The 14302-nt window shown below is 44.9% G+C and overlaps 3 protein-coding genes across 4 annotated transcripts; all 3 read right to left on the reverse strand.

Moving 5' to 3' along the window:
- Window positions 1–5: 5 nt before the first annotated feature.
- LOC146261127 (LON peptidase N-terminal domain and RING finger protein 2-like) lies at window positions 6–6877 on the reverse strand. The gene is made up of 12 exons (XM_084668123.1): window positions 5332–6877; window positions 4312–4430; window positions 3964–4086; window positions 3671–3835; window positions 3311–3497; window positions 3036–3141; window positions 2814–2928; window positions 2491–2612; window positions 2194–2352; window positions 1251–1413; window positions 963–1112; window positions 6–476 (listed from the first exon to the last, which is right to left on the reverse strand). The coding sequence occupies exons 1-12, from the start codon at window positions 6092–6094 to the stop codon at window positions 315–317; spliced, it is 2334 nt and encodes a 777-aa protein (XP_084524249.1). The 5' UTR covers window positions 6095–6877; the 3' UTR covers window positions 6–314.
- A 1098-nt stretch (window positions 6878–7975) lies between these two features.
- chst10 (carbohydrate sulfotransferase 10) lies at window positions 7976–11261 on the reverse strand. 2 transcript variants are annotated; one of them, XM_084668125.1, is made up of 6 exons: window positions 11135–11261; window positions 10449–10609; window positions 10233–10342; window positions 9903–10134; window positions 9709–9814; window positions 7976–9554 (listed from the first exon to the last, which is right to left on the reverse strand). In XM_084668125.1, the coding sequence occupies exons 2-6, from the start codon at window positions 10558–10560 to the stop codon at window positions 9002–9004; spliced, it is 1113 nt and encodes a 370-aa protein (XP_084524251.1). In that variant the 5' UTR covers window positions 10561–10609; window positions 11135–11261; the 3' UTR covers window positions 7976–9001. The 2 variants fall into 2 exon arrangements, with proteins under 2 accessions (XP_084524251.1, XP_084524252.1); XM_084668126.1 differs by having other exon boundaries at window positions 10449–10605; window positions 11135–11256.
- Window positions 11262–12249: 988 nt separating this feature from the next.
- On the reverse strand, window positions 12250–13979 carry LOC146261129 (large ribosomal subunit protein eL31). Its single transcript, XM_084668473.1, has 5 exons — window positions 13854–13979; window positions 13081–13184; window positions 12819–12944; window positions 12422–12534; window positions 12250–12319 (listed from the first exon to the last, which is right to left on the reverse strand). The coding sequence occupies exons 2-5, from the start codon at window positions 13182–13184 to the stop codon at window positions 12288–12290; spliced, it is 375 nt and encodes a 124-aa protein (XP_084524599.1). The 5' UTR covers window positions 13854–13979; the 3' UTR covers window positions 12250–12287.
- Between the last annotated feature and the right edge of the window lie 323 nt (window positions 13980–14302).

Consider the following 14302-nt stretch of genomic DNA (forward strand, 5'->3'; position numbering starts at 1 on the left):
AACAATTAATAAATAAAAACATGTTTATTGTGTGATAGTAAGTATATAAATATACAATTGGAATAACAATAATTTAAGGCTCTCATCATTTAACGTGTACAACAGGACACACAGTTTTGGTTAAAGGACGCACTGATTCAAAGACACAGTATTTACATATACAATGGTGTTTCACATCCTCACCCTACGAATACTCGGAACTACATAAGGAACTGGAATCCACCAGCTGTCCCCATTCAAAGAAGTCTTTGCATCATTTCAGTGACTGAAAGTCAATTTTTAGTAACAACTGCGCCGAATAGTTGGACAGCTTGTCACCGTGCCTGGCGTTTGCGTGTGACAAGGAGGATCACACGGCGGACGGCGGCCAGCCTGTCGCGGAGGCCGGTCATGGACAAGATGCTGAGCTGAGCACGTTTCTCCAGGGGCAGGACGGCCAGGAGCCACCAGCACCAAGCAGGGCCGCTGGGACTGGCCTGTGAGAGGGAGGGAGGCTTAGTGCGGTTCTATTAGGGTGCGCCTCATCGTTTTCTCCAGGACAAATAATACATGCATTAGCCTTCTACTGTCTAGGCTCTCGGATATTAAAATGTTTTCCACTCACAGAGACTGAAGGAGAGAGAGAGAGAACAAAAGAGGGAGAGAGAGAGAGAGAGAGAGAGAGAGAGAGAGAGAGAGAGAGAGAGAGAGAGAGAGAGAGAGAGAGAGAGAGAGAGAGAGAGAGAGAGAGAGAGAGAGAGAGAGAGAGAGAGAGAGAGAGAAAACAAAAGAGGGAGAGAGGAAACCGGAGAGGCTATAAAGAATCTCAAAGTAAGACGTTCTGTCCTGATAATCCTAATACTCTTCTTGGAACGAAAGAAAGAGTTCATCTGAATCTGCTGTTGGACCCATAGGCCTAGGTACCCGGGGGCCAAGCAGAGGAAGACTCTACTTCTAACAGACAGCACGGTGTTGTGTTGTACCTGAATGTCAGCTTCTTTCCCGGGCAGCTGTCCAAAGTGGCTGAGGATCTGGCTCTTCATGTTGTCTTTGAGGGAGGTGAACCAGGAAGTAGCCTGCTCGTACACAGAGTCATGCAGCTTCTGCAGCTCCTCTAGCTCCGCCCCCTCCACCTGGCCGCACAGGAAAGGCGTCAGCGGTTAGGAAGCTCATCTCGGATGCAATCTTTAAAACTTCATCCACAACACACACAACACACAAAACACACACAACACACACACACACACACACAACACACACACAACACACACCTTCTTGTCCTCCAGCAGCTCTATCTTGGCTGTGCTGTACCCGTCCCTCTGGCCGTGGCTCAGCACTCGAAACCGAGACACTCCCACCGTGTCCACCACCGAACGGCCATCGGGAAACGTCTTCACATCCTTCACCTCCAACATGCAGCCGTAGTCGGCAAACCTGTGACCAGGACCATGGAACCATTAGCCAGGTTGTTGGTCAGAATGTTACAGTCAAGTACAGTTTAGGGCAGGGGTACTCAATTAGAAACTTAAAAAGGTCCACTCCCCAAATTTCCATTCAGTCCAGAACGGTTTTTTTCTGGCCCTTACCTCAGAGTTCTGGGGGTAATATTGTTCAAAGTGTCTATGCTTTGTGTCGTAGTGACGTTCACTTTAGCTCTACCACTTTTGACAAGGGCAACCATCTCATTGCAGATTAAACACATCAGTTTTGTGCTCCCGACTGGCAACACAAATGCATACTTGTCAGTCCATTCTGTCTGAAATTTGCGATTGTTGGAATCAACTTTTTGCTTTTTGCTGGGTTTTGTCACACCATGTTTTTTGCTAAGGAAGAAACAGGCAGGCTATCGATTAGCCTGCGTTGTTGTGAATCACACACAAAACCTGCGTGACCCACAGAGGTTGCGGCCAACGTTGAGTGAGTTGTCATGGTGATTAGTATTACAGCTCCTGATTGGATCTTTGGATTGGATACAGAAGATAGAAACCACATCTAGTAGGAAAACAATATATGCGTGAAATCACGCACCAATGAAAACTCGCTTGGATCCTCATGACTAAATTAAATTTTGGCTTCGGTACAAATTGTATTATGTCCGGATCCAGACCATGGTCCGATTATTGAGTAACCCTGGTTTAGGGGTTTGGGTTTAAGGCCCCTGGCATGGTTTTGAGGTGTTGACTGTTTAGGTGTTTGTGCCATAGGTCAGCTCACCCCTTAAGATCATCAGCGATGCACATTCCAAACTGCCTGGTTCCTGTTTCCATTGAGCGTCGGACCATGAGCCTATAGCATGGCTCATAGATGTGAAGAGGGCATGGAATTGTGGGAAATGCAACCGTGCAGATAAAGATGGGCACTTCCTGCGTCAAGCTGCAAGAAGAACCATTTATTAGGAAAAATCCCCATTCAACCAGTTGAGGAAAGCTATTGTGATATTTAGTTGCACTACAGACTATTAGATTTGCTATACACAATATGGAAGTCTCTAGAAGGGGTCTAAGGTCTCACTTGGATAGCTCCTTCATCTCCTCTTCATGGACTTTCCTTCTTTCAGCCAGGGCCTCAGGGAGATATCGTTGCAGCATTTCTTCAACCAACAGGGTCTTCTGGTTCCCTCTAGAGGCCAGGTACTGCAATTACACCACACACAGACTATAAAGACCACAACGACTTGACTTAAGAAAGCTTTTGCCAACAAGCATTAGCTGTACCCAGTTCAGTACACACCAAGAAGATAACTTGGCAGGTTTAATATCTTAAAACAATATTACCCAAATGATCATAAACAAATTGCGTTCAAAATATTTTTGCACAGTTTAATGCTAATTTACCTCAGCAAGGTTCTCTTTGCACAGTGGGCAGTTTGGGTTGTGGTCCATGCAGCGCTCCAGACACTTCAGACAGAATGTGTGTCCACAGGGGGTGGTGACAGGCTCATAGAATAGCCTGAGGAAAGACACAAGTTCAATAATTCGGCAATACGTTCCTCCAAAGGGATGTTGTGTACGTGTGTCTCTGTTTGTGTGTGTGTGTGTGTAGTATGGTTGACTTACCTCATACAAAGAGAGCACTCCATGTCAGTGCTGTCCAGGAGATGGGTAGGCACCTCCCTCTCACCACTATGAGCAACAGGAGCCGGGGATGAAGAGCAACCTTCATCTGAGCACAGACACAGAGAGAAGATGAATGCATCCCAAAGTATTTTCGTCTACAAAATTCTCAAGATCTTGGAAGTGAAACACCGTCTGCTAGCCAGATCGATCCTCTGTGTTTGGTGCGGAATGTGTTAAGTGCCCCGCTATAAAGAAATCGATGACGGTTGTGGTACCTTTTCTGGGCAACTTGTTGGCGGTTGCTAAGTTCGGAGGGTTGTCTTGGCATTTCCTTTTCAGACCAGAGGGGCCAGGTAAGGCACTGAGGACTAGACCCAGGTCCTTGGAGTCCCCAGAGCATGTCTGGGGCTTGGCGGTCTTCTCAGACTCAGCAGGAGGGTTAAAGAGACCAGACATCTGCTTCTGACCGGACGACAAACATAAGAGGTGGATGAGCGGTCTTGGTAGGTGTGCCGTCACACGCGCATCAAAGCGAATGCCCGTGCAGTACACAAACAGAAAGACAGGAAGTGATGGGCCTGTCATCGAGGGCGCTCGTGTGTGTGAGGGGCTGTTTGTGAGTGAGGGGCTCTCACCTTCGAGGGCCCTTCCATCAGGCCTTCTTTTTGAGGGGTGGAATTTAACGAGCCCAAGAGGAAGGAGGCGGGCTTAAGAGGGGAGCCGAAGCCTGTCTGACAGGGGCGGAGTGATGCGGACAGACTGTCCTTCTCAAACAAGGAGGAGAACATGTCACTCAACAGCTGCAAGATAAAGGACAGGGATTAGCGGATAACCAAGCCACAGCACAAACACGCATTGTGTGGTCACATAGAGCATGCTACATAACAATACAGCGGTACAAAAGTACAAAATTGCAAAAGTACAATACCTTCTGAGCCTCCAGTCTGATAGTGACGCAGTTAGGCTGCAGAGCCACACAATAGAAATACTCTTTTAAGGTTTCTTCATTCCGTCCGGCTTTGCTCAAAGCCAATGCTCTCACATAATGGGCCTAGGGTGAAAACACACACGGGGTTATGGAGTCTCAAGTCTTTTGATGACCATGTATCTATATAAACCATCATGGGTGAATATAAGTGGGACAATGCTGCGACCCAGTTTCATATTGTTGTATGTTCACCATCTAACACTGCCTTTACTCTATTCTCATGAAAGAATCTGGTCTTGGTAAAGGACCTGCCACCATGTCTGCCTGTACACCAGTGTTTTCTTTCACCTTGGGCCACAGAGGCTTCAGTTGACACATGCTGTCCCCATCCTGAAGAGCCAGTCTGAAGTTCCCCATCTCCTGATGGAGCTCTGCTCTCCGCTCCAGTAACCTGGACATAGTTGGGGCTGCAAAGAGGAAGACATAACAATAAGTCTGTATAGTTTATAAGCAGTCATATAAACAGCCACTATAGAGGTTTTGTCTGATGTATGGAAGTGTTATGGACGATCCCACAAGAAGGATAGTTATATATAAAACACATAATTCATCCCTAAAACACCCCTGAATTACATGCATTACACTACAAAAAAATACAAAATCATTGTCTATGAAATAAAATGAAAATAATAAGCTATTATGACAATATTAAGCTAAATTATGTAGCAGAGTTGGCAACCCCAAAAAACTGTTACACAAAAAACATTATCTCATCCCTTAAATTGAGGTCATGCTCATAACTAGTTCAGGGTAGCGTCAAGTTTTGCGAAGAGAGCACGTAAGCTGTTATGTGTTCATTTGCTACTTTGCACACCAACCCTGTTCCGATTCAACATGTTGGGAACTTTATTTTAGATGTGCAGAAATTTGAGAAGTACATTAGCAGGGCCCGCAAAAAAAAGGCTGCGGTTGTAATATCACTCTGTAGAATAAAACTCTGCTCTACCAAGCTTGACCTACTTTTCCTGCTGTTGTGATGCTATGCAAGGTACATAATGAGCAAACTGATATTTCTACGCAAAGTACAGAGTCCAGGCGTAGGATCACTAAAGAAATAGGATCAGTCTGAAAACATTTATGATCAAATGCGCAGTTCCCCCAACACATGGTGTTCATGTCTCTGAGTGAGCTGGCATGAAACAAGTGTAATGATGCCAATTATGTTGCCTGACCCAGATATTAATTTAAGATCTGCACGTTTCCATGTCACCTGATAAGTAGGTTAACCATCCATTACTCAAATGTCCCATGTGAAGGGGAACTATTAAAAGAAAGGGTATTTGAGAAATAATTCATGCTTTAGCCTACCTATTTCTACAGCTTTGTTGTATCTTTCTAGGGCGTTGAGGAAGTCGTGTTTAGTCCGTAGTCTCTCCCCCTCCAGCCAGTATCGCCTTGCTTGACTCTCCGCCACAAACCACTTTTCCAACAGGCTGCTTAGGACCACATTGACTTTAAACGCAGTTGGCTTCACTTTGCCCGTCGAGTTGCACAGTTTATATCGACACAGTTTGCATTCTGTGACGTGATTATCTTCAAGACAATATTTGCAGTATGTATGGCCACATTCTAAGGTCACAGGTTCTGTCAAGAGGCACTTGCAAAAATGGCAAGAGAAAAAGTCCAGTGTTTCTTCATCCTCAGATAAGTCATCCTCTGAACATGAACGGTTCAACTCGTTTCTATTAACTCCAACTCGGCATGACGAAGTCTTCCTTAGAGCTGAGATGCACAATTCCTTTTCGCGCAAGGTGTGCGCAATACAGTCAACAAGAGATCCTAATTCCTGGGGTTTTAAACTGTCCAGTTTGGCGGCAGCACAATACGAGTCCAGTGCCTCTCCTATGCGCCCAGCCCTGCTAAGCGCATCTGCCTTCAGTAGACATAGAGGCCTGTCTGGTTGCTGAAGATCTGCAAGTTGAGAGCTGTAGATCTCAACAGCAAAGTTGTAGTCTCCAGCCTGGCAGGCTTTCTGTGCCACATCCAACATTTCTGCACACATCCAGGCAGCAGTGGGAACAGTTGTGCTGTTCGTGGAATGATCCAATCCGTCTTGAACAGCGATGTCCATTTTCGTGATATAACTGAAGAATCGCAAAAATCAGTTACGCTCAGGCGTCAGTCAAATTACTAGCTATCTTCTCGATTCAATCTAGGTAGGGATCAGACCGGACACCGAAGCAAGTGTTTAATTCCATGCATTTCATTCAGCTGCAAATCGAATCTTCCATCTTAATTTAGCTACGTAATCCAAAAGGCCGTGACACAGTGAAACTGGAAGTTTGTATAACAGCAGTCTTACACTCACAGATGATATAACATCCTTTAAAACGACTATACTTCCTTTGTTTCAAGGCATTTTCACGAACATGTTAAATGCCGCATTAATACGTGAGCATCAACAACTGACACAAACTTGCATAACGAGTAAAAACGAGCTAATGTCGTAGAAAAATAAATAGCCGCTGCCACTAGTGTTTCGTTATAACGCCTGTCTAGACCTAGATCTCTGAGCGAAGTAGAGTTGGGCAGGCGAATCAGTAACCCCGCCCATACATTAGCCCAGAACCCAAAAGTTGTTCCCTCTATCTATTACTACACTTGTATGAACAGCCAGCACGTTTTTACTTCGCTGGTCCGAGGGTTCGTATATAGGCATAATAACAGAATTTGAATCACATTTGTTCGACGTCAAATTCAGGAATTAAACTATAAGAGCAAACGGGTTATGATGTGCCTGTTTGGTAACGTCGGGTGGCACGTGACTTGAGGGAGCAAAGTCATTGGGTAGTCTGACTGTTTATGTAATGATAAAGGTTGTGTAACAGAAAATAACTGCATATTTGATCATACTGTTCGGGTCAAGAAACACTGTAGTCTGTGAAATCCCTTCCGTCGTCAACTGTCAGCTATATTAAGCTAACAGGCCGCTGGCGCTGGGCACAGGCAGCCTGCCAGTAGCATTGACTTGCCAATGCAGTGTAGCCCTGAGCACTCTACATTAAACAGCTTCACATTACGCAAATTAATGTTTACAAAAACGTTAGCAAACTGCAGAATAGGTAACACTATTTTACAGGCTTGTATGGAGAATTGTGAGAAAAAAAACAACAGCAAGTCACATATAGTTGATATAGGTATATCAGGGCCAACTCATGGGGCTTGAGGAAGAAGAGTCTCACCCCACCTTAAGGAGGCAGCAGACAGCGCTCTATTCACACACTGTTTGGACACACATTTAGCAGCTGTAAAAAAAAAAAAAAAAACGCTGGGTTTTTAAAAATGGGTGCTTTTATGGTTACTTATTTTTCTTTATAATACATACTCTGAAATCTGAATCATAATAATTTATGATCATTAACCACACCACAAGTCTGTTATCATTTAAAACCAATGTGCAGCACACCAATGTGCTGCAAACACATTGCCACCCTAACCCACAACGCTAACGTCACTATAGTTCTTAGTCCATCAGTCCAACCTGTTACCTGTTCTGCTCAGGGAACAGGCAGCACACATGACCCTCCCACCCCCGGTGCCAACACATGGAGGACTGACAGTTAATCTTTCTGTCCACTGCACACAAACAACCTCAATAAATGAACCCTCCGACAGAATACCACAAACATATGTGCAGCACATGCCTCCACTAGATGAATGGGAACAGAGTAGAAGGATCAAAAAGAACTGGGTCACGACAGAGAAACATATTTCTGAGTACCAACACGAGGTAGCTATTGTTCCGACAGTTGCGTTGCTTCTTGTTGGATAGTTTCACACGACCAATCAGATTTCAGGACATCATGCGCGGACATGGAACACCAAGGTTAGAATTCCCAGAGTTCAGATCATTCAGTAACACACTGCAGCTGCCAGGACCCCGGTGTGCTTTCACAGACATTTATTGGCAAAACCGACAGGGCTCTTCATTGATGTTGAAAAATAAAACTAGTTTAGTTTTAATTGATTTCATATTGTCCTTTATTAATTCTCCAGAATTTGAGTACAAAGTCACCAGGAAGCATTTCTTCATAGATGGGTGTTTTGACAGCTCCACACACACACACACAAACACACACAACAGCATCCATTGCTCAAAAACGTTTGCTGGTATGAAGATGTTCATTGTCAACTTACAGGCCTACATTTCGGAGAGTAAAAGCATCTTCGCCCTCCCAAAGCCCCTCCCACAGCCCCTCGACCACAACGCTGTCTCCGCATAGGGGTGACAGAACGGAAGTACCTGGATGACACACATTCGCAGTCTCTGCCTACCGCGGAAAGAGAGCGCAGATGGCCTCGCTGCCCATAAGAAAGCACAGGCATCAAGGCTAACACAGCCATAGTGCCTGGCATACAGCCAGCGATCCTGTTCACAGGCGTGTCTGGAAGTCTGTAGAGCTGCCAAGACTTCCCCACTGCTTGTCCTCAATCCACTACACCTACAGGTTTTTTTGGGTACACCACATATGCAAGGGAACCAAGTCCAGTATCATATCAGTGTGTTCCCCACCCAGTAGTGTCGACCCCTGGTGCTCCCAGTGTTGGTCTGGTAGGCGGCAACAACAGCAGCCCTGTCTCTGTAAACGTGCTGAGGTTACACTCTCGCACAGTAGGTTACACTGTTTAGTTTCCTTATTAAATAAAAGTTACCTATCATTACAAAAGCTAAATTACTACCAAAAAACACTACTATGTGGCACTTCATTAGTTGTAGAGCCATAACCATGGCAACAAACTCTACCTCAGGCCACATACTTTATCTGGTCTGGGTGTGCCTGGTTGAGGCATGGTCGGCTATAGCAAATTAGGCTCCATCGGAGGAACCAGCCTGGCTGCTAACTGCCGCCATCCCCTCGCTACGGCACATCAGCCTGCAGGAGGCACCCTATCATCTCAGTCGACCATGCCCAGATTAGGAGAAGCAAGTTAGTTTACTTAGCTTACAAGCCTATCAAAACTGTCTTTAGCCTTTAGCTCAATTCATTAGGAAGTCTGGACTGGGATAACCAAACAAGCCAAAGTCCCCCTGGTATCTGGCAAAGAGACGCCTGATGTCACGCTTGCTGATGTCTGAGAAGTAGTGCTCCACCTTGGTCTGGTTGTAGCGGGTGATGCCTGGCGGGATGGTGGGGTAGGACACCAGGCGCTCGATCCCAGCAGCTTTGAGGATGTAGGGAGCGTCCCGCTCCAAGGTCTCGTGGTGGCCCACCACGCTGTAGGTGATGTCACAAGGCGCGCACAGCTCGGCGTACGTCACCCAATGGATGACGTGCTCGCCAAACTGCCTGTCCATGCGACGCCTTCCGGGCACGTCGCCCAGGTAACGGACAAAGTCCTCGAAGCGCAGGCCCGTGGCCGCCGCGTCGTTGTCTCTGTGGCTCTTGCGGTACTTGCGGATGATGGCGGGCGCGATGTCGTGCTTGTACCAGGGCTCAAAGCGGGGGTTCTTCACAAACTTGTCCTTGAAGGCCGAGATGAGGCGCTCGAAGGGGTCTCTCACGATGAAGAATTTAAAGTAGGTGTTTAATCTGGAGATCAATCGATTTGTTTATTAGTGCTGAGGCTACAGAATGCATTAACTGTTTATTATCCTGTTTGAACAAAGTAGAAAGTGCTTAGTTGTGATACAACTAACTGACATTTTGTGGTCAAAATTAGGAGAGCTAAAACTTGAACTCTGACCTTTCGGTAATCTCCACCTGACTCAGAGAAGAGAGGCGGGGCAGGCCATTCTTCTCGTGATCGTGAACCAGATTTTCTGGGATCTCATCCACCGTGGAGAACACTCCTGAGAGACAAAAGAAGAACAATCGGACACTCGCCATCCCCAACCTCAGTCAATCAAGCAGTGTCGCACCATGAAAGCAAACACTCACCGTTGAGGACAATCAGGACCTTTTTCCATTGAGTGTTTCCCACTTTGGGGGTCTGGCAGAAGAGGATCTTGTGCTTGTCGCATACAAAGATGCGGTCCAGGACAAACTTGTTGATGGAGGTGTGAGTGAGGTTCCTGAGCGTCGAGTTCTTGCACACAGCCGAGAGCAGCTCCAGGCGCTTTGCTTCCACAGAGCGCCAGTCTGAGAGGTCCGCGGAGGACGGCTCAGCAGTCTGACACACAAACACACAGACACTGCCTTCATGAGACATCTGCTGCACACTCTGAGTTGCAATCTGCTGCATTCTAGTGATGTGAGTCATGTACCTACCAAGTCGGATGTCTTCTCATCTTGTGTTTCAGATTTCTGCATGGAGGGGGATTTGATGGTCTTGGTCCCTGACAGAGTCCAGCTCTGCATCTCGGATTTTTCCACATAGTCTGAAACAGAGTCCAGGCATGTATTACATTGTGGTTTCGCGAATCCGTACTGACAATACATAACTGGCCGCCAGTCTCTATATAGCTGACATCTTAACTAACTCACCATCCGTGGCTCTCAAATTGAAATTGATGAATTTGCTGGCGAACATTAGGATGAGTAGCATCCAGCCGCAAGCCCCAACGAGCAGCCAATGGTGCCGCATCGTTTGGGGCATCACCCGTGGGACATCATCCGTGGCCCATCAAAATAGTGAAGTTGCCTAGCTAAAGGCAGAGAGGATTGACTGACATTGCAAAAGACAGATAGACTCATGGTCGCGAGGAGGCTTCATCGAAAGCTACCCCGAGGTTATTACTTCTATTTCTAGCTAGCAATAAAGGGTGGGGAGGAGGGTTAGCAACAGATGGCAAAAACTGGATGTATGTATGAGCATTTTAAGCATGTATTAACATATTTCATCTTGTTAGCTGTTACCTTCTATTTAGAAATCAAGATCCATTAGCTACATGACGTTGTTACAATTCGCTAGGTCAATACTGAAAATAACGTTTACATATGTAAAAGTAGCTTGCCTCGTTACACCCATACGCTAGCACACAAGCTAAACAGATGTTTAACTTTAACACGAGCTAACAAGCTAGCCAGTTAGTTAGTTAGTTAGCTGTCCAGCCGCCCCAGCATACTGCTAGCTACTACAAATTATTTGGTAACTGGAAACTAGTCTGCACTTCAACGAGGTGCTACATTTTTTGTTCAAAAGCAAATAGCAGCGATATGTGTTGTCTTACCGTTTAAATTTGAATGTGCTGTGTTGCAGCTATCGCAGTAATGTTAACTAGATATATAGCTAGCGTCTCGGATGACATTTTCGATATGTCCTGTAGTCTGTTGTGATGGAGTACAGCATTCGCCAATCATCGCCCAACAACATTGAGGGTCATGTCGCCCCCTAGCGCTCAAATGTTGCAGTACATCATGGACATCTCGTGGACCAGGGCAATGAAAAGCCTCTTTGTGTATTATGTGATGCAATGTATTCCTTCCCTCAGACGATAATCACATTTTCTGTTTAAACTTTAAGCAAGACGAAAGGAATATTGCATAAGCTGTGACTTAGTGTTTAGAGATACTAGAACTTGAACTTTCAAGTTCACAAATGTTAATACAAATGACAATGCAGTCATAAGGCGACATGCTTGACACAATATAATAGTTGTCTACTCTTACCGCATGGTTCCCAATAAAGCTCAATTTAATGTGTATGAATGTATAAGAATGCGTTCTTTCATTCAAGACTATATAGGCTAGCTGGAAAAAATGTGTCAGGCATAAATGGCTTCGTTGTGTCACTAACAATGCATGGCTGACAAACACGTTATCAACAAGACTGAGAGAGCATTATGTCACTTTTCAAGATGTCTCATGATGCAGAGCATAGACACATTCACACAAGGATCAGGAACCGCATGTGCACTACACTGGAGAAACAGAAGCCTGCTACTTTACATTAGAAAAAAAAAAAAGTATGAGTTTTAACAGGGCACACTGGGCGTTTTTCTGTCTGTAAAAACACACTAGGATACACACTTCCAGGCAGCCAGTTCACATTTTAGTCACGTGGCAATGTTATTTTATCACACCCACTATAACATCCTACCTCAAACCTCTTAGTGCCAATCCTTATAAATGCATTTTCAAGCTGTAGGAAAATAGTTAAGAGCACACTCTTATATTACTTAAACATCAAATTGTTTTAATTGAGTTTGCCCACACAAATGATCATGTTTCTTTGACAATACATAAGAAAAAATTTGAAGCACGTCAATAATAAAGCCTTGACATGATCACAGCCAACATTGACCAAAGCTGTTAATGTCATGTCAATAAAGACAGGAGGCAGATATCCTTTTTGTACATTTATTCCACTCTCAGAGGGGACACTTAGTTTTCATCCACATTGACTGTCTGCAACCCTGCAGGATGAGGAAAAAAAGGTTTTAGCAAGAGTTTGTCTTCAACCCCAAACAAAATGGATTATTTTTATTAGGTCATCTCTCGAGTTAGTACTGATTTACCTTTGTATGTTGTGACAGGAACATATGTGACGAGAGTGTACAGCTTGTTAGGAGAGTCCTCGTCCTCATTGCGCTTCCTGGACAACCGTACGCGCATTCTGTACGGAACATTCCTGAATGACAACATAAGAATTTAGTGCACGTTACCTCCTGTGGCAGCAACTTGTGTAGATGTTGCCATGAATGCCCAGCTAATTCAACAGAGGCATGGACTAACATCTAAACAGCATATTTCATTCCTCATGTGACGCTCCCTACATCCTCAAAGCTGCTGGGATCGAGCGCCTGGTGTCCTACCCCACCATCCCGCCAGGCATCACCCGCTACAACCAGACCAAGGTGGAGCACTACTTCTCAGACATTAGCAAGCGTGACATCAGGCGTCAGGACTCCTAACCTGATGCCTTTGGTCCACACTGCCTTGTTCAGACGAGTGTCGATGCGAACATCTGGGGTTCCCATCTCTTTCACGGCAAACTTGCGGATCTCATTCAGAGCGCGAGGGGCTCTCCTCTTGAAACCCCTACAGGGACAGGACAACAGTAGGAGAGGTTGGTCTTTCAAGTGAGGATGGCTTTGAGAGGCAGGTTACATGTGGGCAGGTAAACATGTAGCCGTTTTCAACACACAGCACCATCTACTGTGCATTCTCAACTCACACTCCATGGATGCGCTTGTGGATGTTGATGGTGTACTCCCGGGTCACCACTTCATTGATGGCTGAGCGCCCCTTCTTTTTCTCTCCCTTCTTAGTTGGGGCCATCTGTAACGTTACACACAAGACCGTTTGAGACTTCAGGGTTTACAGGTTACCAATACAATTGCTGGGATAGCAAGGTTCTCTCGCTCGAGCGGTCTACTAATATATCCGTATCCATTCCACATCGCCATGTGTACATACTTATACCATTTATTGCAATGTAAGTATCTAAACAATTTTCATCCACGCCCTTATATGAACATTGCCTCGTTTGCCTTCTAACTCAGACACCAATCAATTTAGCCAACGAGCCACCTTTCAATTAAAATGATTGAAATGAAATGCCTTGCCAAGTAGCATTAGCTAACTGTTAGCTAGGTATAAAGCACACAATTGTGGTGCCCCAGACATAGTCAAGATGGAAATATACATCTTGTCAATGTAAAATGTCTTATTCTAACAAACAACTAGTTATTTCATCTTTGCATACCACGTCTATTACCAACACAGATGGCTTAAGCGTGTTCCACTGGGCTAATGTCGCTCCTAAAAAGGTTTACCAATTTGAATCTTATTGCTAACTACATCGATGCAAAGATACACTTCAAATTATCGTCCAACGTGTTATGAGTAACATAGGTATGGATTGGGACCGTAAATATACTTGTTCAATGCACAGATATACCAGGATGGCAATAGATTGTATGAGGATTTTGAAATACGAAAACTTACTTTCAAAGGAAATTGACAGAAAGGAAGTTATTAGGTGGAAGTGTTACGGGTAAAGGAAGTCGGTCCGTCACTCACCACACCTCCGACAACAAATACCGACTTTTAGGTTCCTATTGCCGATAAAAGTTCGCGGAAGGTCCTCTCGCCAGTGTTCGATCGAACGTCATATGACGGTCAAATTGAAAACATAGACCTAAATATCTTAAAATTTCATTTCATCTAAATCTAAACCTAACTTAGCTGACCAAGTGGAGGATGGCAATTCAAACAAATATGCATTTACATGTATTCATTTAATAGACGCTTTTATCCAAAGCGACTTCAATATAAGTAGGAAAGTAAACATAAGGCTTTGCTCTGTCAGTTTTCATATCAATGATTTCATTGTATTGTCAGTTTATGCAGAATTGTACAGTAACAGAGACGTTGAACCAACATTAATTTTTACC

Source organism: Hypomesus nipponensis, chromosome 12 (genome assembly GCF_054491055.1).
Source record: "Hypomesus nipponensis isolate SF chromosome 12, ASM5449105v1, whole genome shotgun sequence".
NCBI lineage: Eukaryota > Metazoa > Chordata > Actinopteri > Osmeriformes > Osmeridae > Hypomesus > Hypomesus nipponensis.

Bases quoted from the DNA above. Each gene is read 5' to 3' on its own strand.
- LOC146261129 (XM_084668473.1), bottom strand. From the start codon at position 13,184: ATGGCCCCAACTAAGAAGGGAGAGAAAAAGAAGGGGCGCTCAGCCATC. The intron at 12,535-12,818 runs GTTAGGAGTCCT...GTTGTCATTCAG, and splicing joins GTGTGGACCAAAGGCATCAG to GAATGTTCCGTACAGAATGC. The intron at 12,320-12,421 runs GTAAATCAGTAC...CTCATCCTGCAG, and splicing joins TCCTGTCACAACATACAAAG to GGTTGCAGACAGTCAATGTG.
- chst10 (XM_084668125.1), bottom strand. From the start codon at position 10,560: ATGCCCCAAACGATGCGGCACCATTGGCTGCTCGTTGGGGCTTGCGGC. The intron at 10,343-10,448 runs GTGAGTTAGTTA...ACTCTGTTTCAG, and splicing joins CAATTTGAGAGCCACGGATG to ACTATGTGGAAAAATCCGAG. The intron at 9,815-9,902 runs GTGAGTGTTTGC...TTTGTCTCTCAG, and splicing joins GGTCCTGATTGTCCTCAACG to GAGTGTTCTCCACGGTGGAT.
- LOC146261127 (XM_084668123.1), bottom strand. From the start codon at position 6,094: ATGGACATCGCTGTTCAAGACGGATTGGATCATTCCACGAACAGCACA. The intron at 4,431-5,331 runs GTAGGCTAAAGC...TCCTCTTTGCAG, and splicing joins CAACAAAGCTGTAGAAATAG to CCCCAACTATGTCCAGGTTA. The intron at 477-962 runs GTACAACACAAC...TCCCTCTCACAG, and splicing joins GGAAAGAAGCTGACATTCAG to GCCAGTCCCAGCGGCCCTGC.